Source organism: Notamacropus eugenii, chromosome 3 (assembly GCF_028372415.1).
Source record: "Notamacropus eugenii isolate mMacEug1 chromosome 3, mMacEug1.pri_v2, whole genome shotgun sequence".
NCBI classification, from domain to species: Eukaryota; Metazoa; Chordata; class Mammalia; order Diprotodontia; family Macropodidae; genus Notamacropus; species Notamacropus eugenii.
The window spans coordinates 275,850,747-275,876,311 of NC_092874.1; the positions used below are offsets into that span (position 1 = coordinate 275,850,747).

Here is a 25,565-nt window from a genome sequence, read left to right on the forward strand (position 1 = left end):
AGGCTTCTTAATGACAATCTCCTACAGGCTAATACCTAGCACATCACAACAAAAACTGTTAGAAGATGCTCCAATAAAATCCTGACCACTCTGATGAAAACATTAATAGGCAACTGATCTCTCCACAGCAAATTTCATCACTGAGGAATTTGGCATATTGCAAATCTTTCTCAGTCTTATCATAAGCACCACTACCCTAAAAAAGTTGACCCTTCAACAGCATGCCTAGAAGACGAATTTAAAGTGACAACCATTGCTGCCAAGGGAATAAAAAGGCCAGGTAGCGTCTTTTAAAAATCAGGGAAATGAAAATAATTCAGCATATTATCAAGCTATTTGGTTACTGAAATACTATGCTAAACCATTTTTTACAACAGTGGAATCAATTGAGGTGTACAGAAGAGGCCGTATATGTTACTGGCAAAGAGTTTCTAAAGTCACTGGGACAGTGATTTTATTAAGCAAATCTGGACTACAGATTTGGCATATTTTAAAACCTGGGAAACTGTGTCAGATACTGTCAAACGGAGGGGAGGTGTCCCTTCTATAATTAAGTCAATGAATGGCCACAGGAGTAATTAAGAGGCAGAAGCATTTTCTTCAGCAGCTGCTGTTAGAATAGATTGCAGCAGAAGGGAGAAGAATCAAAGAAATGACTGCCAACGTGTCTTTGCCAGTTGAAATGGCATCCTTTATCAGCGTCATTTAGTCTTGGGCCACCGCTTGAAAAGCACCCATTGCCACCCTTAAAATAGTATCAACCAGTCACATATATATATATATATATATATAGACCCATTTATGCATCAAAAAGATGAAGTCACAAAAAATACTAAAATAGCCATTTTCATGCCAGCAACTGTTCCATACAACTTGTTCCCAGAGGTAGAAGAAAAAAGTTCAGATTGGGAAAGTCTACAACGCAATTAGGTTTGAAGCCACTCGGTCCATTTCAAACTTACAGTAAGAAAGCTCTGCATTCAAAGAGCCAACTCTGGGAGCAAACTGTTGATTTAACATGTGAGGAAGTTAATAATAATCAATTATTGACATGATCCCCACATGATGGTACGTTAACTGTTAGGATGAAAAAAGGTTTCCAATCTTCTATAGAGTGCTTTAAGGTTTGTAAGATTTTCCTATTCCATGGGACAGGTTCAGCAATCTAATATTTCTTTGATATGGGGCCTTCTTTCCCCTGATTCAGACTGGCTTCTAAAGTTTACAGCTAGAGCAGCCTGAAAGACTAAAAGGTGACGAAGACACCAGGTGTTCCTGACCCCCAAATTTCCCTACCCACTAAACCATCCACTCATCTTCCTTTACAGATGAAGAAACAAGGCTGAGTTAAATTGGGAAATTAGCTAAATGGAAGAATCCAGGTAAACCGGATTCCAAACTTGGCTACCACTTGAAACTCCCTCCTTCACAAGGGAGTTCCTCCCTAAGATAAGAGACATCAATATTACTGAAAGCATGGATGCATCAAGATTTGAGGAAGCAGAAGCTAAAAAGTTAGAACCCTCATGGTGAGGACAATCCAAAATTTAGAGCTCAATTCAGGGTGGTTTTCAAAATGGAAGCACAAGGAAAATCTACATTAGATTTCTGAACAACCCAAAGTAATGCATTTCCTTCCCCCTCCATTTTAAACAATCAGAAGTACCAAATAACTTTTTAAGATGCATACCTAATTGACCCAATTTAATCTACCATTTTTTAAAAATTCTGGATTGAACTTGTTTCTAACCAAACTAAACTTTGGAATGAGCTCAAATATGACTTCTTAGTACACGGTGGCAGGAATTACACGCTTCATGACCTGCCTGAGGGCTGGCAAAAAGCAGAAAGTTTAATATGCCCTGTCTTTACTAAAAGAAGACTACAAAACTTCCCAAGTGTTAACTCTACTTCTATAAATTAATTTCCCTTTATTCCAGACTTGAGTTTATCCGTCAGTCTCTTCCAGAGCTAGTCCAACTAACAACCCTTCACTCTACACAGAATGTCAAGGGACAAACTATGGGGGATAAACACCTGCTGTTTCATTCCCAATTACTGTAGAGAATGCTATTCTAATAACAATGGGAAAATTAATGCCCCACTGAGCTTGCTGGGTTGTGATTTTACTTATTTTTATCATTTCTAGCACTGTAAAGGTGAAAATTCCTTGAGACAGGTCATCTGTAGATCCACTTAAATTGTAATACTTCTATAAGTTACCTGGCTATGTAAAGACTACAAATCTGAAATACAATCGTATGTCTACTTTTCATGCCTGATGTGTATGTGGTATGTACCTGTTTCTCTTGGATAATTATTAGTTCTCCTAGGTGGCATAGGTTTTCCTAGGTTGTCATCCATCACAAATTCCAATAGTAGTTTATAGCAGGCTTACAGAAACTAATTATGGATTCAAGTCCTAACACTTGTTAGCATGCAAGGCATTTTGAGGTATACCAGTTACCAGTCATCAAAAGCATTTGTATGTTGAAAATGTAATTTTAATAGATAATTCTTCATCTTACATAGGAGCACAATAAAATACACCACATTCTGAAGAAACTCCAGATGATACGAGATAAGAGTGGGGAAAATTCAGATGGGCTACATAACCATCACCTTGAACTGCAAGAGACAAAAGTTCCACCTGCAAATTAACATGAACATAACTCAGACTGACTGGCCATATGATTGGCTTAAAAATAAAAAGAAATCAAATATGCAGAGTGAGAAAAGTGCAAAGAGAAAAAGATAGGACAACTAAAAAAAATCATGGAAAATCAAATTAAAGAAGAAAAAAAGGTGGGGGGAGGGGCTGAGGGGAGCTCCTTTAAGGAATACCTATGGGATCATCAGGAAATGATTATGCAGAAAATTTAAACATTGGTTATATTACACTAAAAATTGAGGACTTTCAAATTAAGAAAAACTTTCTAATAATTCAATTTAGCTGGTCAATATTTTTTGTTCATCTGGTCTGTAGATAAGATTGTAATAAATGGCTTAGCAAATATTGAATAATTAGCAAATCTATCATTGTCGTCCTATAAAATACAAAAGGTCATGTATTAAATTCAGACAAATTGGGAAGAAACAAAATTATAATATCCATATCAATGCCAGACATGATGTGGCACAAAGGAAAAGTTACACATTTGCCAATCACAACTGCTGCTTGCTGTCAGTCTTTCCCTGAACAGTAATTGTCTAACATTCGAGGTCTAGATACCAATTGTCATCTAACTGATCAGACAGTGATAATTTTGTACACTTTAGGTTTATTTTAATTAACATGTCAGTCACTTTAGAGATTTCGGTATTTCTGGGATCAATTTATGAGTATTCATTTAGCAGCATTTTATCACATATCTGCATCAATGAAAAGAAATTGGCAAAGTCCATGTCTTACTATTTAATGTCAGATGGCGAAGACCCAAAACATAAAATGTCCTAGACTAGTTTTAATCTTCAAATACGATTGTCACATTAGGGAAACGAAATAAACACAGCAAAATAAACTGTACAAAGGCAAAGTAGAATAACAAAAAATATTTTACTAAAACATAAGATTTACAGAAGTTTCCAGACAAGCCATACAAAATGGTCACAAGCTTTTCTCGAAGGGAGGTTTCTACACTTGACAGCAGAATCACGATATTAGTGAGGGCTGTGATGTTTAATGTTCCCATTTTTGTTCAAACAACCAAGCTTGTCCATCTACAGCGTCTAAGGAGTTAGACTTGGCTAGAGGGCATATTCTAAAGTACAACTGGTTAGCTGCTTTAACCAATGCAATTAGCATCACCATAAAAAGGGAAAAGGAGCCCACAAAACTGGAAGAAAAAAAGACACACCCCTGCAGCTAACCGACAACTACTTTCATTCACAGTGCTGATACTTAAACCATGATGGGAGAAATGAATAAAAGCAGAGCTGGGCCACTGCTTTTAAACAATTTCACAACAATCCAGATGATACTTCTAGCCTCTGCTCATGCGTTACAACAGTGAATCAGGACAAGACAGAGATTTGCTAATGTGCATTTAATCACCAAAGGACTGAAGATGGTCTGGGTTTTTATTCTGTAATGTTTCTAAGACTGTGTCCATTAAATGCAAACAAAAAAGGAAGAGGTCTTCGCAGAACAGGAGAAGTGATGCACACTTGATGTTGAGATTGAATTTAAATATTATTCATGGCATATAGCCTAGTCCATGCTCTGGCTGTAAAGAAAAAACAAACACGCAATCATAGATTACTTAGTTCAATATACTATTTTCCAAAGATGTTAACTAAGAGAGGTAATTTAAAATTGAAAAACTGAAATTAATATTTAAACAGAAGCAGTATTTTAGAAATATGTAAATATTTTCTAGAGGATATTAAAGATTTTGCATGTCTTTGTCCTAAAAACATCAATGAAATTCTACAACCACAACAGATACAAAATGCTAAACTCTGTTCCATTCGCCACACTACATAAATGGTTGGGACTTGGGACTTAGATGTTGGATTGAATGAGGCCAAATGCATTTGAAAATAAGCTTTGAGTAAACGATGATTTGGTTGTTTTAAAATTTTGCAGTGTCAAACATGTGAAAGAAGCAGGCCAACAAATCTGACTAGGAGGCTGCTGGACTGTTTGGTTTGGGGTGATGAGATCTGATCCACACTCAGGGAAACATCAGAATGTCTCTCCCAACACAATATCCCATAGTCAATACCTGTTTCTATGGCTTGGGCTTCATTGGTCTTCCACTGCTCGGCTACATCATTTGCTAATGGATCGTCTGGATTGGGAGCACTTAACAAAGCTTGGATTGAGAGCAGCACCGTACGGATCTGCAACGCTGGAGACCATTTATCTAAGGAGACAGCAGTTCGGACCATTATAAAAACATAAGAGCCACCCAAAGTGCTCGTGTACTTTCCTCCCACAGAGCTAGACATTCATTTAAGGAGGATTCTAAATGTGCCACACTTAAAAGGAAAGGAGGAATGTCAATACTGGGATAAGGATACCACTTACCTTTCAAAATATCTAAACATATTCTTCCCAACTTGTCTACATTAGGGTGATAAATTTTGGTCATGAAACGTACTTTAGGAGCTGCCATCGGGTATTCTTCTGGAAGAAATAGTTCAAGTTTAAAAGTCCCTCCCTCAAAGGGGGAGTCCTGTGGGCCCGCAATGACCACATGAAAATAACGGGCGTTGCTTTCATCTGGCTCTGCTTTTATCCCAGGGACTGGTTCTGCCAGCAAACGCTGGGTTTCCTAAGAAAGAAAGAACACACAAAACATATGTGATAAGTGTCATTTAGGTACAAAAAAATCATCCAATTCTTTTCTACAGAAGATCACAAAAAGGCACATTTAGGAGACGTGCTGTTGGCTAGGCACAAAATACAAACCTCACAAGTCGTACTGATTAAATGTAACAATATGATTGGAAAGCTACAGTGTAAGACACTCTGGGTGTGATCACAGAGACATCTTACTTGTTTGAAAAAAATTAACAGCTAATTACCAATAGCTTATAATTAATAGGAAAAATAACACAAAGGCCCCCTACCAGAACGAAGGAGCAAGGGATAAAGGAAGCTGGCTACACTAAAACCAATAACACACTGAGACAGTCGGATCAAATATTTTTTTGAAGTGTTTCAAAATTTCCCTTAAAAAACAAAGCTAAAAAAGAAATCAAAGATCTACAGTTATGTGAAAAAATGCTCTAAATCACTACTGATTACAACTCTGAGGCACCACTCCACACTTAACCAGACTGGCTAATAGGACAGAGAAGAAAAATAATGAATGCTGGCAAGACATGGAAAAACCTTAACACGAATGCACTAATGGTGTAGTTTCAACCAAACAAGTTGTAGTATATGACTGGGATGGAATATTGTGCTGTAAGAAATAATGGGGGGAGGGCATCAGAAAAACCAGGGAAGAACTATATGAACAGACGAAAAGTGAAGTAAGGAGAACCAGGAGAACACTGTACACAGTATCAGCGATACTGTAATTATCAACTGTCAAAGGGTTTCTAAACCAATCATGTCCCAATATATCCCCATCACCAGAAATGCTCCCTTGCATGATAAAGTAAAACCCTAACTGACATACTGAGACATGGAAAATGTCACATTCTATACCTGCAAGTTGCTTACCTGTCTATCTAAATGGGTTCCATTTATCTGTTCTCTGAGACCAAGATTTTGTTATCCTGGTTCTTCATCAGTCAATGCAAGCCTTCCCACCTACTCCTATTTCTCATAATTCATAATATTAGTCATTTTAAAGTACAATAACAACCAATTCATTCCTATACTACAATTAGTTCTCTAATTCCCTAATGAATACCAATTCCTCCCTTTTACAGATTAGGAAAACTGACACCCAGAAAAATGACTTGTCCCAGGTCACACAGTTAGCGGCACAGTTGGGTATCAAGGGATGTCTTGAGCTCTATTTCAGAAGTCTTTCCACTTCGCTATGCTCCAATCCATCTCTTACAAAGTGACCAAATTAACCTTTGTTGATGCAAAGATTGGTTCTTTCTCTTCTCTGCTCAAAACCCTTCAGTTCCTCCCTAGTACCTTATTGAATTAAGGTTCAACTCTTCAAGCTTTCCAAGCTCCCACTTACTTGATGCAAACTAGACTCAAACCATGCCAAACAGCTTACCTTTGTGCCTTTTGTTCAAACTGTTCCTTTAGACTCCAAGTCTCCTCCTACCCGCCCAGAGCCCATTCTACAGCAATGCTGCTTCCCTCATGAGTTTCGTTCAAATGAGGCCTCTTCTGTAAAGGCTTCCTTATATGATACTGTTTCGTCTCCCCTCATCTATGTCCTCCTCTATGTATCATAGTGCCCACCAGACTGGTCTGGTAGAAGGCAAGGATAGGTCCTAATTTTAATCTTTTTCTCCTCCAAGTGTCTAGAACAGTGCTTGGTCAATTTTTAATAAGGGCTTTTTCACTCACATAGTGCTTTGTCCAGAGGTATCTACCAGTTGTGTGTTGACTATGTGAAGGAGTCCCCTGACCAGTCAATTATAAGCTTTCAGAAGGCAAGGACTTTGTCACTTTGGATTAGCCATTTTAGCTATTGTACAGTTCCAGAAACTGCTGACACATTCAGCATTCAAACATGATACAGTAGTAGTAAACACTGGGTAAATGTTGACTACTACTACTTCCCATAAGAAACCCACACTAAAGGGGAGAGAAGGAAGAGCGTACACAAAGTGACCAGTGTCATTAGATGTTCCCTGCTTCCTTTGACTACTGTTCAGTCTTGTCCAAATCTACCTGTCTCCATTTGGGGTTTTCTCTACAAGATCCTGGAGTGGTTTGCCATTTCTTTCTCCAGCTCATCTGAGAGATGAGGAAACTGAAGCAAAAAGGGTTAAGTGACTTGCCCAGGGTCACACAGCTAGTAAGTATCTAAGGTCTGATTTGAACTGGGGAAGAAAAGCCTACTCCAGGCCCAACACTGTGCCACCCACCTCCTTCCTTTCCTATTGGTCAACTATTTCTTCCTTTAAAAGAAGAAAACTGAAGAAAAGTATCAGGTTTACAAGTTTATTTTTCTTTCTACCACCATCTAGACAAGGTTAAACATGTTTTGGGGGCAGGAATCACAACCTAGGAAAACACAAATTCTTCTGTCATACTAAAGCAACACAAGAAACAAAAAAAAAAGAGGAAGGATATTGGGTCACAATGGCTAGTCACATCCATCTCAGGGCTCAACATTCACAAATATATTCATTATCTTTTCAAGATACACAAGTCATACGAAGTCAGGTGCTGCAGAGAACTAGAAACTGGTTAAGTTTTGTTTATTTTTGGGGGGGCGGGGGGAGTAGGCTTTGTGTAGAAACCTTAATGTCTTCAAGAGTCACAGAAGGAATTAAACAAGACAAAAAAGATGTGGGCTTAGATCTATTTTATCTTGATGGCTATAAGGAAGGAAAGAAGACACATTATGGCAGAAAGGTGAAGGAACATAATTAACTATTTCTCATAATCAGATGTATGAGAATATACCAACCCAGAAGATGGGGAAAGAAAGGCAATGGACTTCACTATTATCTGCATGAGTCAAAGAAGACTAGAAAACACAGCTATCCATTTTGAGTTGGGATCATTTCATCCTTTGTACTTGTAATCTCCCCACTTAGAACAGTGACAGAAAGCACTTAAGTAACTGCTGACTGATTTAGTGAAGAAATTAAAAGTCAACAGGAAAACAGGAGGGACAAAAAGGAGAAAGGAGTTTTAAAAGGAGGAAGTCGACTCAAAACAAATCTAAACCATAAAGTATGGATTAAAAAGGAAAAAAAAAACAAAAGTTAAGAACTAGTAAGTGGAGTTTGGGCAAGAGGAAAAAGAGAGGTGGGGCAGGATAGCCAGTGTCACACTCCTACTTTCACTACAGACTTCCTCTTTTTAAAGGGGATGGGAGTAGCAAAAGGAGCAGAGGGTAGTCAGTGAACACTGAGTAAGGGCTTTACTCTGTGCTAAACGCAGGCTACAAATAGATAAAAAAACAATCCTTGCCTTCACAATCTAACGGTGAAAACGCTCTAACTCTAAGAAGGCACATAATATATACAGCTTAAAAACAGGAAGACATTAGCAGATAAGACAGATCAGGAGGAATGAGTCTATAGATAAAGAAAAATACAATCATGCCAAGAACATGAAGAAAAGGATGGCATCAGGAAACAAAACTATGTTGTTTACAAGGAACAGCTGAAACAGTAAGATTCATGAGCTAAAATAAGGAATTCCAGCAGTATCTATCAAGCTTGAAATGAATTTTAAAAAGCAGGGGTAGTAATCATGATGTCAGAAAAGGCAAAAGTGAAAATAGGACTTTAAAAGATAAATGGGAAACCACACTACACTTAAAAAGTCATCACAAGCAATGAAATAGCAATGCTTTATATGATGGATCTCTGGTGGTTACTTATTGGGAATCAAAAGCATTATAACCTTCTCAAATGTACATGGCAGTTTTACAAACAAAGAACGTGACAAATAGCAATAAGGAGACTGAGAAACAGAAATCTGTTAAAAACCAGAGCAAGTATTACGAGGTAAGCATACAAGTCATATTTACCTTGTAGGCCCTGCAGGGCCTATTATATTAGATAGCGTAATAAAATGACTTGTTCATAATGACTGTGTTGCCAAAAAAAATTTAAATAATATTTAGTATATATTCTTTTCAAGCTAGCTGTAAAAAGTATGTAACATTTCAGAAACTTTCCCATTAAAAATTTTAAATCTCCTCTGTTTGGAAAACTTAGCCCTTCAGAACCTGCATGTTTAGGATACAGAACCTGTATGTTTGCTATAAATAAGGACATCCCTACTGTTCCCCTGGTACTTTGAAATCGTTTAATTTGGTTTTCTGGTTTTGGTTTAACTATGAAACCACTTCAGGGTCCCAAAATGATTTATTTTATAGAGCCTCTATGATATGCCAGATGGTAATAAGGTTCTTATTTACTTTACAAGCTAGTCCAATGATCCTGAGCACCTGGATTAAGTAGATACTTAAATACAAGTACTAGGTTCCAGGGTGAGAGTAGCAGAAGAGAAGCCACACTGGAGAAGTGCATCAAGAGGAAACACAGGAGTGAAAAAGAAGTCAATAGTTACAGATAGTGCAAGTACTCTAATGTTGAGACTTAACAGACCCAGTGTAACTTTTCAAACCTATTATACTTGTTAGCACTGAGCAAAATTTAGAACATAAAAGAGCTCAATTTTATGGGAAAGATAACTTTAGGAAATGGACTATAAACACCTGGCATTATGATTAAGCCCTTACAGATACATGCACATCAGTAACTCTACTAAGGCCACAAGAATCTCTTTTGAAAAAGTCCAATTAAAAATCTAATTAAAAACAAATTTTAGAAAGCACAATTCAGAATTCAAACTAGGCTTAATAATAAATCTAAGGAGGTTACTTTTTTCCGCTAGGGACTAATTTCATTTTAGTAATTTCACACTACCCCCTAGTGGACATTATACAGACAACAAAGTCAGAAAATGGTAAGAATGTAATGGTGGAATGATTAGATATTATGAATAAACATCGAAGGATAGTAATTTAAATTTCAGATGAGTACTGACTATTAAAAATATCATTTCATCTCTGGTGGACCAGGGCATTAGTATAAGTGGGAGCAATAAGCATTCCATTTTAGAGAAAAGGAAACTGAGGTTGAAAAATTAAATGTCTGTGCAAGGGGATAATGCTAAAGATAAAAAATTTAGGTTTTAACTCAGTCCAGTATTTTTCCACTGTACCAATGCAGTTTTCCAGAGAAACTTACATATCATTTGGCTGCCCCAAATGCAGACTACACTCACAAAATGAAATCTACTGAAAGAAAAAAAAGGTGAAATATACCCAAAAATATTCAAATACACCTGTGAGATATATATACATATATCATCAATTTAGATGTTCCCTCCAACAATATTAAATCAACCCATTCATGCCTAGTCATCATCCTGTACAAGTCTTGTCAAAGTACCCCCATGAGAGATGGAGAGATAGGGGTGGAGGACGGGCATCTCAGCACTCTCCTGGCGTTCCAAAGATGCCTGTGGAGAACACAAGGCTGCCCACCAGCTATACCTTCACTCTTGCAATGTGACAACTCACTTTTTAATTTCCTTATTTTTCCTAAGTTGCAACCTGCTCCCACCTACTCTTCTCTGTATTAGCATTTTAAATTTTTTTGCAGTCTGAAGTCTTCTATGACTCATAATCATTGAAGAATTCTGGCATTAAAAACATGGACTTTTACAGAAGACAATCCAGCTCAAGTTCCTCCTCCCATTTAACCATGGGCCACTTTATTGTCCATCTACTTACTTGCATCATAATTTGAATAGATATTCATCACCCATTTGATTTTTCCCATATGGATAGGTAGGCCAAATTCTCAAGTGGTTCTAAATCTCTTTCAGGAGCGTCTGCAATGTTGTTGGGCTTGAGGCAATCGCAAACAAGAGCTTGTGGAGGGACGCTACGTGAGAGCCTCCTTCCGTTATGGTGGGGAAAACCGTTTCCATTTCTTACCTGATATTTATGTTTGGAAGGCTTTTGCTATATGCCTTTCAAAGACTCAATTACGAAGTATAGATGGGAGACAACTTGTTGGAAGAACACCTGTAGTAATAAGTACAATGGGGTCTTGTACTTTCTCTGTCTCTTCATCACCTCCATGTGTGATGACATAATGTACTGTAGAATCCAAAGCCCTTTGAGGGTGGGGGAGAGGAATGTAAGGTGTAAGAAGACTGCACAGTTTGGGGTAGGGGCATGCAGGTTATGAATGGCTGTGAATGCTGGAGAGGTTTTATATTTGATCCTTGAAGTAACAGGGAATATCACTGGAGCAAGAGATGCCACGGTCTTGGACAGCTGAGTGGAAGATGGGCGGGAATGGGGAACAAACTTGTGGCAGCAGACCAGTCAATAGGCTACTGAAAAAGTCCAGGTGTGGGGTTTGATAAGGGCCCAAGTCGGGGTAGGAGTAGTGCCAGGGGACATAAGAGGGCATATATAAATGATGTTATTAGATGTTTACCGACTGTTACAAAAGTAGAAATGATTAGACCTGAAAAATGATTAGACTGGGGGTAACTGGGACAGGAGAGGAACTGAAGAGTGAAGTGATGAAGATACCACCTAGACTTTGAATCTGGCTGATTGGGAAGATAGTGGTGCCATCAAAGGTAATGGAGAAGTCAGGAAGATGGGTCTGGGGATAGAGACAGTAAGTTCTGTTTTGGACACTTGGATTTAAGAAGTCTTTGGGACATCCAGTTTTAAATGTCCAATAGGCAGTTGGAGAGGGAAGATTAGAAGATCAAGTGCAAAATTTGGGTGGGGCGAAGAGATTAAAGAATCATTAGTAGTAAAGAGATAACTGAAGAGCTGATGGGATCAATGAAATAGTATAGACAGAGAAGAGTCTTGGGGGACACCCAAGGTTATCAGACATGAACTGAATTCATATCTTGAAAGGAAGAATAAAAACCAAGAGAAAGAAATATTATAAAAACCTGTGGAAGGGAATATCAAGGAGAACAGGGTGATGAATCATCTAAAATATACTACAGAGAGGTCAAAAAGGATGAAGAATGAGGAAAGTCCATTAGATTTAACAATTAGGAGACTTGGTAATTCTGAAAACAAGTTTTTGGTTAAATGATGTGGTCTAAACGTAGACCACAGAAAGTTAAGAAAAGAGTAAGAAAAAGGATATGGAGGCCATCTATTGTAAATGGTCTTCTCGAGGAGTTCAGCTGGAGTGATATGAGAAAATAGCTACAGTGGGTGAATGGAAGAAATGAGAGGGTTTTTTTCAGAATGAGAGAGACAGGAATGTGTATAAGCAAAAAGCAGCCAGTAGACAAGGAGAGATTGAAGTAAGCAGGGGATGGATGCTTGCATGGATGATCCGCTGGAGATGGGATGGAACAGTATCACTTGTGCATACAGAGAGAGGGGTTTGCCTTAGAAAGAAGGGCCACTTCACTATGTGACAAAGAGATTAAGGTGGAGAGAGTGGCAGAGTCATCTGGGAGATGAGCTGAGGGGGAGTGAAGAAGAGGAAGTGCTTGTTAATGGTCTCAGTTTTTTTTTCAGTGAAATATGAAGCAAAAATCTCAGATGAGAGGGTGGAGCAAAGATGAGCCCTGGAAAGTTACAGGGGAATGAAAAGGTTTAGAAAAATTTCTGTTGTGAGGGGGACAGTGAATCCATTAGGGAGCTGGAAAAGGATATGAGGGTCCTCTCCAGAAATCCTCTCTGCATCCTGGAAGCTTACTCTTGCACTGGCATTCCCAAATTCAAAGTACTCTCCACCCCTGCTGCCTCTTCCTCTCATTGGAGGACTTTGCCCAGAACCTCTAGTTAACTAAGGAGGGTGCCCAAGCTAGTCATTCCTCACTCTATCTCAGACTTGCCCTGCCTTTGTGTCCCTCCCACACCCACCCTCTTCAGTTTCTTTTTTCCATTACAATGTAAGCTTCCTGGGGACAAGGACCCTCTCTAGTTCCATTTGTATTTTCAGAACCTAGCTCGGTGCCTGGCACAGAGTAACCATTTAATATATGCTTGTTGACTGATTTTATGGCTTGAAGTTACTAGTGCTATACGCCTCCTGAAAGCAAAGACCTGAATAATCAAATACAAACTAACACACCTCCCAAATGGATAACCTAAGAATCTATTGTTCCCTTTTTTGCTAGCGTCAATAAATCTTTTTACTGATAAGACCAAAGAGAATTCTGAAAATGATTAGGATAAAATGCAAAAACTAAAACCCCCTTAAAATGAATTTAAATCTAAATGACCAGTTAAAACTATAGACAAAAAAAGTGTGAACTAAAAATAGATCTGGACCCAAATATTTCACAAATTAAAAGGGACTTTTGAAAGTGCAAGCCCTTGCCAGTTCTTTCTGTGCTCAAGATGTCGGTGTTCAACATACAGAAACAGGCACTCTCTGTTTTCTTACTTCCCTACTTTTCATTCAGAATGAATGAAGTAAAATCCTCTTCCCTCCCTGAGTTACGTACTCCTCCCTGAAACTATAAGTTATGAAATAAAATGTGTCTTGATAAGATTCATAACAATAGAATTAAAGACAAGAACATAAAGAAATCCTAACAAAGTCTTACACAACCTTTTTACACTTTCTATAAAGTTGTCTGGGGGAAAAAAAATCACTCATTTGACTTGTAGTTCATTAAAACAAAAACCACTTGGCCAAATTTATTCAGCTAGCTAATTATACAGAGACCTGGCATATCAACACACTAGATTCTTTCTTCAGCTACCAGCTTTCAAAATCCTCCAGCCAATGAGGTTCTACTACATCATTCCCATCAGTAACCAAAAGAAGAGAAACCTAGCTACCAAGAGATACTCATTACAGGCACTGCTTAAGGACATTCTACCACCAATAATGTTCTAAACATTATGAAGTCAAATTAAACTAAATGTGTAAGATAGCAGAGTTCCATGCTAGTGATGACACACTTGTAAAGGAGTTAAAGGGCCAATATAAAATGTATGTGGAGGCAGTAGGAACTGAGGGGCCTAAGAGAACCAAGAAAATAATAACTGCCCATCTATACCCCCCTATCATCTACAAAAGATCCTTCAAAGAGGGTATGAGTAGGGAAGAAGAAAGTTTTCACAAAGTTTCAGACTTCAACATACATTTGGACATATTCCTCACAAACCTTATTCACCAGTATGTATATCTGGGTGAGTGCAGGTGGACATGGAGTTAGACCCAGAGCTGAACAGGACTATTCAACATTGCAGTTTCCCAAAGCTAAATTGCCCTTTTACTTATTACTCAGTCTTCCCCTAAAAGTGAAGATACCCAACTTTCCACTACTTACATTCTGACAGAGTTGGTATATGGCAGCAATACATGGAGTACAACTGCCTCCAAAGAACTAAAAATGAGTTATCACAGAGAGAACAATGGAGAGGTGTGAATGTGAGTAGCTTCAACGCGTAAAGCCAAGGATTCTAATGACTATAATAAGATGAAAAGGAATATTCAAAGAATTATATGACAGGAAGTAAAGAAAGGCTGATCATTTGGCAAGAATGATGGACAACAGGCAAACAATCCAAGTGCTCCACTAAGTCACCCTCCTCAAAGACAGAAGAGGTCAAACATAACAACATGCAGGAGAGGTGCACAAAACAGGCAGACACGAACAGGCTGAGAAATGCTTCACTGGAAGGAACTCTCAGTCATTAGCTGACAGGTCAATTTAAGAATTTAATTTTCTGAAGAAGCATCGCTGAACTTAAGAGCTGGGAAGGGAATACTATATTACCTACTACTATTACTAATATTACTATGTTACCTAATTGAATCCCTTTACTTTCATATATGAAGAAACTCCAGCTCAAAAAGGTCAAGTTACTTCCTCAAGCCTACACAGGCAATACTAAATGGCAGTCATGATTCAAACCCAGGTCTCCTAACTCTTACCTAAGTATTCTTCTTACTATACCACAGTGTTAAATTGTTCACTCATAATACATTTGACATCATACATGAAGTATAGCAATCTATGAACTGCACAAAGTTCTGCAAAGATAGAATACTTCTCCCCCAAACTCCCTGAAATAAAATGGAACAACTTAGACCTGTTTGATCACATGTTTCTCCAGAATGTAAGCATCTTGAAAGTGAGGTTGTTTTACTTTTATCTTTGTAGCCTCAGCACCTAGAAAGACCTGGCATATACTGGGTGCTTCATGGATACTTGCTGACAGACCAGAAACAGCTGTCAGCATCCATCACTATATTTTTTTTCTTTATTGAACCATTTTCTTTTCATACCTCTCAAATGGCTGAGACCTAGGACCCCAAGTTTCTGATTGCATGGTAAGTATTTGATATAGGTAGGCTGGGCCCAGAAGCACCACATTTTCGTGCCATCTCGCCCCTGCACTCCAGTCTCCACCTCCTAATGCTTTCAACTCTCACCTGGAATCCTAGGCTTCTGCTATAAATAACCATGTCAACTTTTACTGACACCTTACTTGGAATCACAATTTTTCCCCTGGATTTTCTGAATTTGCCTAAAGCACAGTAAATCCTTCTCCACTGCTACTTCAATGCTATGGGAATCTTTATTACACGTGTTTCTTTAAAAACACCACATTGCTAGATTCTGTTTCCTAATCTTGTTCTGCTACTTTCCTCTGTGTTATGAGTGAGTTCATCTCATTTACGTTCACTTTTCTGAATGAATTGTATATTTCTCTCTCCTATATCTTTTCATTTGTATTTTTTCAGCCTCATTTTTACAAGGGAGTTGAAGGAAGGAATCTGCTAAGACTACCAATCTCTAATTGAAACGGCCCCTTCCTATTCTTCTGCTCTTTTTTTCACCAAGCCTGGACCCTGATTTGTTTCTTACATGCTTTCTCTTTTTTATCACGCCTTATGATCAACTCTCTGAAGGTGAAGTTTGTGCTATCTCTCCCAGTATCCCTAGTGGGTTAAATGCATTTCTACATCAAATTCTTTGTAGGAGGTAGGGATGGAGAGAGAAGGAGGGGAGCATTCAATCCTTCTCTACTGAGTTCAGGTAAAATGTGGTCACGGGATGATTATTTCTTCTACTCCTTCATCCAAGTTTACAAAATCTTCTCGTGAACTTCATTTATAAGGGGTAAACTCCTCTCCCTGCTTCCTCATTTCTTCTCTAGCGCATTCCTTTCTTCTCATTCTTCTTTCATTTTTTAAAACCAAAAAAGCAGAACAAAAATCACACCCCGACTCAATATATGTCTTATTTAACTTCCTCTGTGAAGCTTTAAAAGACATTAAGATTCTGCCTCAAATAGAAGAATGATTAAAGGAAATGCCATCTATTAACAGTTGGGGAAAAGTGCTCTAAATTCATAATAATTAAAGAGATTCAAGTTAAGGCAAATTTGAAATGCCACTTCACACCTATCAAAGTGGCAAAAATGACAAATGAGAAAAAATGACAAATGCTGAAGGGGCTATGGGAAAAACAGGTACATGACTACATACACTGTTTGTGGAGCTGTAAATTGGTCCCATCATTCTTTTTCTTATTACTAAATAATTTTTTGCCCCAATTACCCGTAAAAACAATTACCTGCCAAGAAAAACCCAGGAACTATAAGTATTTTATATTGTCTGTGGGGTCCCACCATTCTTGAAAGTTACCAAGCAGGGTATATCTTCTGACCCAGTTATACCACAACTAAGTCTAAAAAAATGTTTTTTGAGCAGTGAAAGCATACATATGCTGTCCAATTGGGGAATGGCTAACCAAATTGTGTTACATGAATGTAATGGAATACTGTGCCATAAGAAATGATGAAATGGAAAATCACAGATGAAACTTGCAAGACGTTTATGAACTGACGCAAAGCAAAGAGAGCAGAATTAGGAAAACAATGCATGCAGCAATAACACAAAGACAAACTTTGAAAGACTTTAAAATCTGAATCAACATCATTATAAAACACAGGTCCAAAAGAATGAAGATGAAATATGCCACTCACCTCCTGACAGAGAGGTGATGAACTAAAAATGGAGACACACATCTTCTGACATGGTTAATGTGGGGATTTGTTTTGTCAGTCTATGTAGATATGTACTGAGGGATTCAGGGCCTTATGGGCAAGTGTTCAATGAGGGGAAGGCAAATAGAAGAGACAGATTTTTTTTTTTATTTTGTTACTTGAAAAATAAAAAAAAAAAAACATATTCAAGACATTAAGACTCTTGAGTGAAAGAGTCAGTGAAGACTTCTCAGCACTTGACAATAGGCTTCTAGTAGATAGTTAGGCCTAAGTTTTTTTCTCCCAGAAATTGCATGACCTTGCAGAAACTTGAAACTTAAACCCCCCTGGAGTGCCACCTCAGCATACTGCATCCCAAATAAGGTTATGAGCATTGGGTTAGCTTTACATTGGTTGTTCTACTACTTCCATGCTCCTTATTTCTAAGGTAAATGGCCGAGTTTAGATTGTGAGCCTGCCTCCCAGCCAATGGGAGTAACGGCCAGCAGGGAGGGTGGGGGATTTCTGTGTTAGGTTACATAATCTTTGTTCTCACCTTCTGCAAGTGCCTCACTCTCATGCTTACTCAGCAGAGAGGAATGCCTTTTCTCGCAAGATCATAATAAAATCTTGCTGCTTTGCTTCTACCTTGAAAAGTCTCTGATTTTCATTTGAGTCAGTGGTCTCTGACCCACACACTCTTAATTTGCTTCTTCTCCCCATTAGAACATAAGCACTTCATTATCACTCGCTCAGGTCAATTTACCTTTCTAGATTCCCTTTGACTCCTTTGTCTGCATTTTAAAATTTCTACTCAGTTCTGGTCTTTTTCATGAGGAATGCTTTGAAGTCTTCTATTTCCTCCTTTCAAGATTATACTCAGTTTTTCTGCTAAGTTAGTACTGGTTTTATGTCACTATCTTTTGTCTTTTGGATTATCATATTTCAAGATTTTCTCTTCGGCAGAGAAGTCAAGTTTTCTGCGATTCTGACTGGTTCCTAGGTATTTGAGCTCTTTCAGAATGCTTAAAAATTTTTTTCTTTTAACATTCCCAGGGAATTTCAGTTCTGTGTTTCCTTCAAGATGTGGTCAGAAAATTTCTTTTATTTTCACTTGGTCTTCTGGTTCTAGTAAACACAGGCAATGCTATTTTAACAATTCCTTTAAAAACCCTGTACAAGTTTGTTTAGTCACAGTTTTAATGGAATCCAATGGAGTTTATACTATCTCCCCTTGATCTATTTTCCAGGTCAACTATTTTTAATCTCATCTTTTGACTTTGTTCCAATATGTCCTATTGTTCCAAGGAATTAATGATTGTTTGCTCCATCTTGTTTTTTCATAAAGTCCACCATCTGGGGAAGCTTTTCCATATTCTGTTCTAAGTTATTTATTCTTTCACATTTTTTCCTCCACAAATCGCTATTTTTTAAATACCTGGCTTCATTTTTTCCACTCACTCTTGTAGTTGTAGCTAAGCTATTTTCTTTCCATGAGGCTCTGATTATAATTGTTAAGTAGTTAGTTACTCTTCTGGGTTTACCTCTTAGGCATTTAATTGTGTTCAGTATTTCCTTCTATTTACACATTTTCAGTCAGTTCTTGCTTTGGAATTATGTACTTGGAGCAGGGCCCTTCTGGCACTCCTAGAAAAGTTAGGCCTATTTGGTCCTGTGAACTGTTTACGTCTCCCAGACTATCTAGATGGGATGAATGGGACTGGATATACCACCTTCCGCCACACAAACTGGATTTTGTCTCAGTCGTGTGAGAACATTGCAGGTTCAGGCCTCGGCTAGTCTCTTTCTCTCTCTCTTTATACAAATTCTCAATCCAGATTGGTTATGTTTTTACGTTTTTTTGTTATGTTCTTATGTTATGACTGTGTGGGGCACAAGTCATGCCCTAATTACCCATGAATGACCTTTTGAGTTTGTTTCTGCCTCTGCCTCCGTCTCCCACCTTGCATTTGAAGACCAGAGCTCAGATCTGGCTTCATATCATACCACAGGAATTGGTGATGATTGGCAGCACCACTGTTTGGAGCAATGGCTGCCTTCAAGTCCCTTGCAAGAGGAATTTATGCTTTTTCCCCTGTTCTCACACCCACTGGCTACCAGCTGTTACCAGAGTGGAGGTGAGTTTTCCTAGAGTGACCTCCCATATCTATCTGGGCTCAAGAATGGCTTCCCAATGAGACTCCTCTATCCACATGGATGGATGAAGGAAAAGAGGAGCACTTTTGTTGGGGGGACAATGACAGCATACTTTGTCAGCCTGCCAAAAAAAGGACATGCTGATACTCTTGATTTGGTCAACTGAACCAATCCTCCTTGCCAGTGTAAGGAATCCACCAAGATCTTCTCTCTTCTGTGGCTCCAGAGGATATGCTATGCTATGCCATAAGCCTGAGAGAGAAAATCCAGGTTTCTGAGATGCAAAGAAAGCAAAACACTTGTCAGGATAGTGCTTCAATGAAGGAAATCCTTCCCAGCATTTCTCAGAAAATTTTTATATTTTCCAAATACTGAGAAAAATCAGTTGAGAAATTAGGGACAAAGTGTTGATTGTCCTTTGAGAATTAAAGGTTAACAATCAAACACAGAGATGTTACTGGTTTGAAAAAAATCTACTGATGACAGGTCAAAAGTAAGAGCAGAAAATGATGACACAGAGCTGAAGGTTAAGATTTTCAGAACCTGGACAGAAGAAGGTAGAATATAAGTTATCACAAAGCACTATTGCCACAAATGTGTTCACAGCTCTGTCTGCTGCTGAGTCACTCTCGCAAATAAAATAAATATTAATAAGTTTATATCCTAGGAGTGATGTTTCAAGAAATAACAAGTCAGTCCTGAAACTGACGATTTCAAAACATGACTCTGTAGTGCTGTTAACCTAACTGTTATATAATTCAAGTACTACCCAGTCTTGGATAGTAGGCATTTTCCAGGGTTTGAATATATCCTATAGGCTACAGTTCCTTGTAGAACCTACTATACTTAATATATTTTATTTATTAAATAAAATTTCTAAATACATCCATAATAATGAATAAAGAAGGAAGAATATTGGAAGTACTATAACAAAAACAAAGGATATCAGTAACCAGTCATTGCCAGATATTTCAAAATGTCATAATGTATTGGGTAATAATAATAAACAACCATATTTTTTTTATTATCATATTTTAACAAAAACCTCTGAAATTTTTAGTATAACCCTATTACAGAAAAAAATGACTTGCTGTTATGACTATTAGCACTCATTGCTTAGAAACATGTAAATAAAGCATTATGAACAATACAGAATAACTTAAGATTCCAGGAATTCCTCAGGAATTTAGATTTCTTGTTCCCAACATCAAAGAATAATATATCATGAATTTGGAAACATTAAGTCAGAACAACCTCAATTACTGATTGCCTATCTAGGTTTGTGATTTCCCCCAAAACTCTTTTGAATATTTTGCATAACTTTTCCACAATGACTGTGTGTTTATATATAAGCAATAGTACTGAATCAGGATAACTCTAAGAAAAAGACATGGTCCTACTATTTCAGTTTACAAAATTTGCTATCTCTCAACTCTACTCATTTTCACAAAACTTGAGCATACCTGGTCCCAACAATCTGGATAATGAAAATGATATACATTAAATCTAAGTATACTAGTACATGTGAACCATTAGTTGGAGACAAGTGCCTTAAATAAAAATCTGACCCCCACAAAATACTGGAACACATTTAACTGTCCTTAAAAAAAGAAAAAAGACCTAATTTTTCATATTTTTCATGTACAAAGCTCCAAGTAAGGAACTTCCTCTATCAATGTATATTAGCACCTTCAAATCTAAGAGTTACATTGGGTAGGGAAGGGATAAGTAACTTGCCCACAGTCACACTCAGCATGAGTCCACTTAGGACATGGACCCAGATCTTCCAGAAGAAGGCAGGCTCTTCCTCTACTACCTCAATGTGTCTCATGCTGCATCACATCTACATGGTTAAGAAGATCCATTATTCCAGACACACAAAAGGACATACATCTTCAGATACAGATATTGTGGCAATTTGTCTTTCTTGACTATGCATATTTACTGCAAGAGTTTTGTTTTTTTATTTTCTTCTCAATATGTATGGGGCAGGGTAGAGGTAGGAAACCCTCCCCTTGTCCCCCAAAGAGGTTCACAGAAGCTTGTTTTAAAAATTTATAGAAAAGGGGCCCAGAAACACAGATAAGCAGAACAGCTTTGAAAGTTGTATGTTTTATATATCTATCTCCAAAGACAGCAGATCCAGAGTTTTATTTATAATCCTCTTTTTTCCTGTTCTACCAATTACATGGAGACGCCCATTTTATTGGTCTTTTCTACATTAAAGAATAAAAATTTTTTAACAAAAATTTTTCATAGATAAAGATGGGTAGCCAGGGTCTCTAAAGAATAAAGAGGAAAATACTAAACATGCTTTAAGCACTCTAGATTGATCCCTAAAAGATGACTATGGGCCAGACACTACAGATATAAGGTATCAAACTATTCAAAACTACAGAAGTAAAATACACATCTTTTCAGGATCACATGAATGTTATAATTTTAGAAAACAACACAAATTCCCTACCATTTCAAACCAAGGTATTTTGATATTAACATTCAGAAAAATAAATAATTCTATTAACAAGTTATTTTGCCTCAAATAAAAGGAAGCAAATTTTTAAAACTTAAGACACCATTTATTTAAATGGGTAGATAACTAAGTCACTTCCTTTGATGCTAAAGAAACTGTAGCATAGTAACATATAAGTTCTTTCACCGTCCTAAAATGAAAAGGGAACTCACTAAAATAGTCAATGATGATAATCTCCACTTAGAAAAAAGTAAAGGACATAAAAGGAAACCTTAAAAAGAACTGTAATAACAGCAGGAATGAAAACTAAACGCATCTCAATCCAAAACTCCAGGGCCATAAATCTGGCTCCCTCATTAGTTTCATCCCCTTTTTCTCTCTCTAAATTAGCTCCTCTTGCCCTCCTCTCCAACTGAAGATGAGCAGCAATCACTTCTAGATTTCACTACTGTCTCTAAGGAAGAATGAAACTACAGTTGTCTTGTCTACATCTCGGTGGTTAGGGGAAGGACACCCCTGTAATCTGGAAAAGTCAGTGTAAAATTTTTTAGCCCTCCCTTCATACCAGAGAAGTCTGTGTTGTTAGGTATTAAAAGATAAAATATGTTGATACTATACAATACTGTACATAGATTTTATGCATTTCTAAATATCTAAGCTTCTGTCATCTGCTGGCCTTTGTGTGTCCCATTCAACTTCACAAACTCCCTGAAATCAACCCACTGAAACAAAGTGGTCTGCAGAAAACACGATAAGAATACTTGTCTTAAGATGGTCAGCAATTTCAGGAAGGCTGAAGGCAGTCTATCATCTGAAAAATCAATGCATGATTCTCACAGACTGATAACGCACTCTGTAGTCAGATGAAACAAGAGTTCAGATATTTGAACCGAGGTGGAAATAGCTATCTTTAATTCTGCTATTTAGTGAAAATACACTTGTGAAAGAGGTGAATGTGGAAAGAACTTCAGAGCTACTACTTGAGCTACTACCTTCACCTATTATAGCCCTTCTAAGTTTTTTAAACTTCAAAGAACTAAAAATTCTTGAGTCCTGTAAAACAAATTAACTTGGAAATGATTTGCCAACAATTTGTTTTTGAAACATTGAGCCTCAAAACAGCGATCCTGAGAAAGGCGGCTTTGGGTTGTAAGACATTCACAAAGTTTTGGTTTCCACAACAGAATCCACTAGCATTAAAAAACTTTCAACTATACCAAATTTCCTTCAAGTTTACACTAGCTTTGAACATTCCTCTCTGAGGCCCTCACTTTTCTATGAACAACAGAAGAGAAGCCATGAACAAGACTGCTTACTTTGGTGTTACCTCACAAGCCCTCATTTCCCCTGGTCCTATGTACCTAGTCAATCAACCCATTGCCCAATCTTCTATCCATTCACACAGCCACACCCCTGGTTCAGGACCCTCACCAGCTTGTGCCCAGCCTATCCCAACAGCCTTTTCTGTTCCCCCTTCACACAGGGGTGAAAGTGATTTTTTCTGCAGCAGACATCTGACCATGTCACCCTCCTTTCATGCAATACCAAACTACAGGAGCTTCCTACTACTTCTTAGATCAGATAAACTTCTGTGGCACTAAAAGCTCTTCACATCTTGGCCCCTTTCTAATCTTTCTTACACTTTACCCTACCTCACAGGCTCTCAGATCCAGCAACATATGACACTCCAGTTCTCATCACCAAGCCTTTGCCCCAGCTCTCCCTCAGGTTCTCAAATGCTCTTCCCCCTCCCCTTGGCCTTTTAGTTTCCCAGGCTCCTATTTAGACTCAGATCAAATTCACCTTCTGCAGGAGGTTCTTGTTGGTCTTCCCCAGCTACCAATGCCTTCCCTTCTGAGATGACCTCTAGCTGCTTGGTATGTATCTTGTACCTAGTTCCTTTTATGTTTGTCTCCCTTCTTAGAATGTGAGCCGCTTGCCTCTTTGTATTCTCATCACTTAATCCATGTTTGCTGAATGACTGAAGAGGTTGTCACTACACATTATTCACAAAAGGCTTTCATCAATAGCCCAACCATCTATTTTCTCATAGCCTCCCCCACCACTGAAGTTACTAAGCAACCATTTTACTCAACTATATATATTTTCCCAGGTCTAGAATTTTCTCAATTATTACTGGCCTCTCTGCTAAACTACACTGTATTAATTCTTCTGTCTTCCCAATAGAAATGCAAGCACCTTGAGATTAGGGACAGTTTCATTTTTGTCTTTGTAAACCTTAATGCCTAGCATATAATACTTTTTAAACTCGAGATTGACCTCACTAATATGGCTTGTGTTTTGTGTTTGTCCTTCATTCTTGAAAAGGACCATGACATCAAGATGATGACATGACTTGCAGTTGACTTTGACTGGAGTGAGGGAGGGCTGTGGAAGGTCACCAACCTCACTTTCTTCTCCTGAGCCATCTGGGTCCAGTGGCCTGATATTCATCAGGATGGCTGGAGATGGCCCAGGATGCAATGGGAGACCCTCACTGGTTCAGGCTTAGGGTCTTATCACATTCTCCCTTTGAGTGAGATACACACTTTCAATGAATGTTCTTTAAGTTACTCAAGAGAGGGCCCCTTTAATCAAAAAAAAATAAAAATAAAAATAAAACTGGGAGGGGAAGACCCTCAGGGTTCTTGGTTAAAAGAGAAACAATGACTATTTAGTTATTATATCCATTCTGTGCTACATGGGTGGGGACTCGTCCAGTCTGTGAGGTTCAGAGTGAACTGGGTTTAAGGCTTGATCTTTGAGAAAGAAATGTAGCCAGTAAACCCAGAGGAAACAAGGCAGCTTTTGACCATGGGGTATACCTTCCCCTGGGTAGAACACCACAGGGGAGGGGAGGGGAGGGGAGGTGAGGGCCTACTTACTTACTGCTAGTGTTTGTCCTTCTGACTACTTCCTATAGCAATACAGACATCACTATGGATTCATATTTAGCATATAAATCAGCAAAAAGTGTCTGTATGCGCCTACAAATCCTTCAAAGAAGGTCCACCCGACACACTAAGGGTCTTTCTTTAGTTATTTTAATATTTCATAGATATCAGCAGTGGACATGGGCTTTTTAGTTATGTCATGCTATTGTCACATGAACAATCCACCTTTTCTACTCATGCTGATTACATGCAATCACATGAATGGAATTTATTTGCAGAATTCATCTTAAGAAATTCATTTTGCACAAAATTTCTCAGGAATATGTCTGAGATTTATTGTATAGCTAAGTTTTATTACACTTCAACCATTAGCTAATTAAACATCTAATAATGTTACAGAACTTTAGTTTTAACCAAAAAAGTCAACTCTGTGACTTTTAAAAACTTTTCAAAACAAGCTGGGGCAACTAAGTAGTGCTGTAGATAGAGTAGCAGGCTTTTGAGTTGGGAAGACTAGAGTTGAAATCCAGCCTCAGACTCTCACTAGCTCTGTGACCATGGGCAAGTCACTTAACTTGTCTGCCTCTGTTTCCTGAACTGTAGAATAGGAACAATAATAACAGCACCTCCTCCCGATCTGGGATACTGTGAGGATCAAATGAGGTAATCATTGTACAGTGCCTAGCATAATGTCTAGCACCTAGTAAGTGGGATATATCTATTGCTTCTCCTGGAAGCTAGGTGGCTCAGTGGAACCAGGAAGACTCCTTCCTGAAGTCAAATCTGGCCTCAGACACTTAGCCAAGTAACCTTGGGCAAGTCATTTAACTCTATTTGCCTCCGCTTTACAAAATGAGCTGGAGAAGAAAGTGTGGCAAACCAGTACAGGATCTTTGAAAAGAAAAC

General features: G+C 38.1%; 1 protein-coding gene across 1 annotated transcript in view; it reads right to left on the bottom strand.

Moving 5' to 3' along the window:
* Positions 1–3,537: 3,537 nt before the first annotated feature.
* UBE2N (ubiquitin conjugating enzyme E2 N) overlaps positions 3,538–25,565 on the bottom strand; it is a 41,774-nt gene continuing 19,746 nt past the window's right edge. Inside the window, exons 2-4 of the mRNA XM_072655581.1 lie at positions 5,033–5,279; positions 4,728–4,868; positions 3,538–4,226 (exon numbers count right to left, since the gene is read on the bottom strand). Coding sequence (XP_072511682.1) covers positions 4,186–4,226; positions 4,728–4,868; positions 5,033–5,279 — 429 coding nt within the window. The 3' untranslated portion in view covers positions 3,538–4,185. The remainder of the gene's footprint in view (positions 4,227–4,727; positions 4,869–5,032; positions 5,280–25,565) is intronic.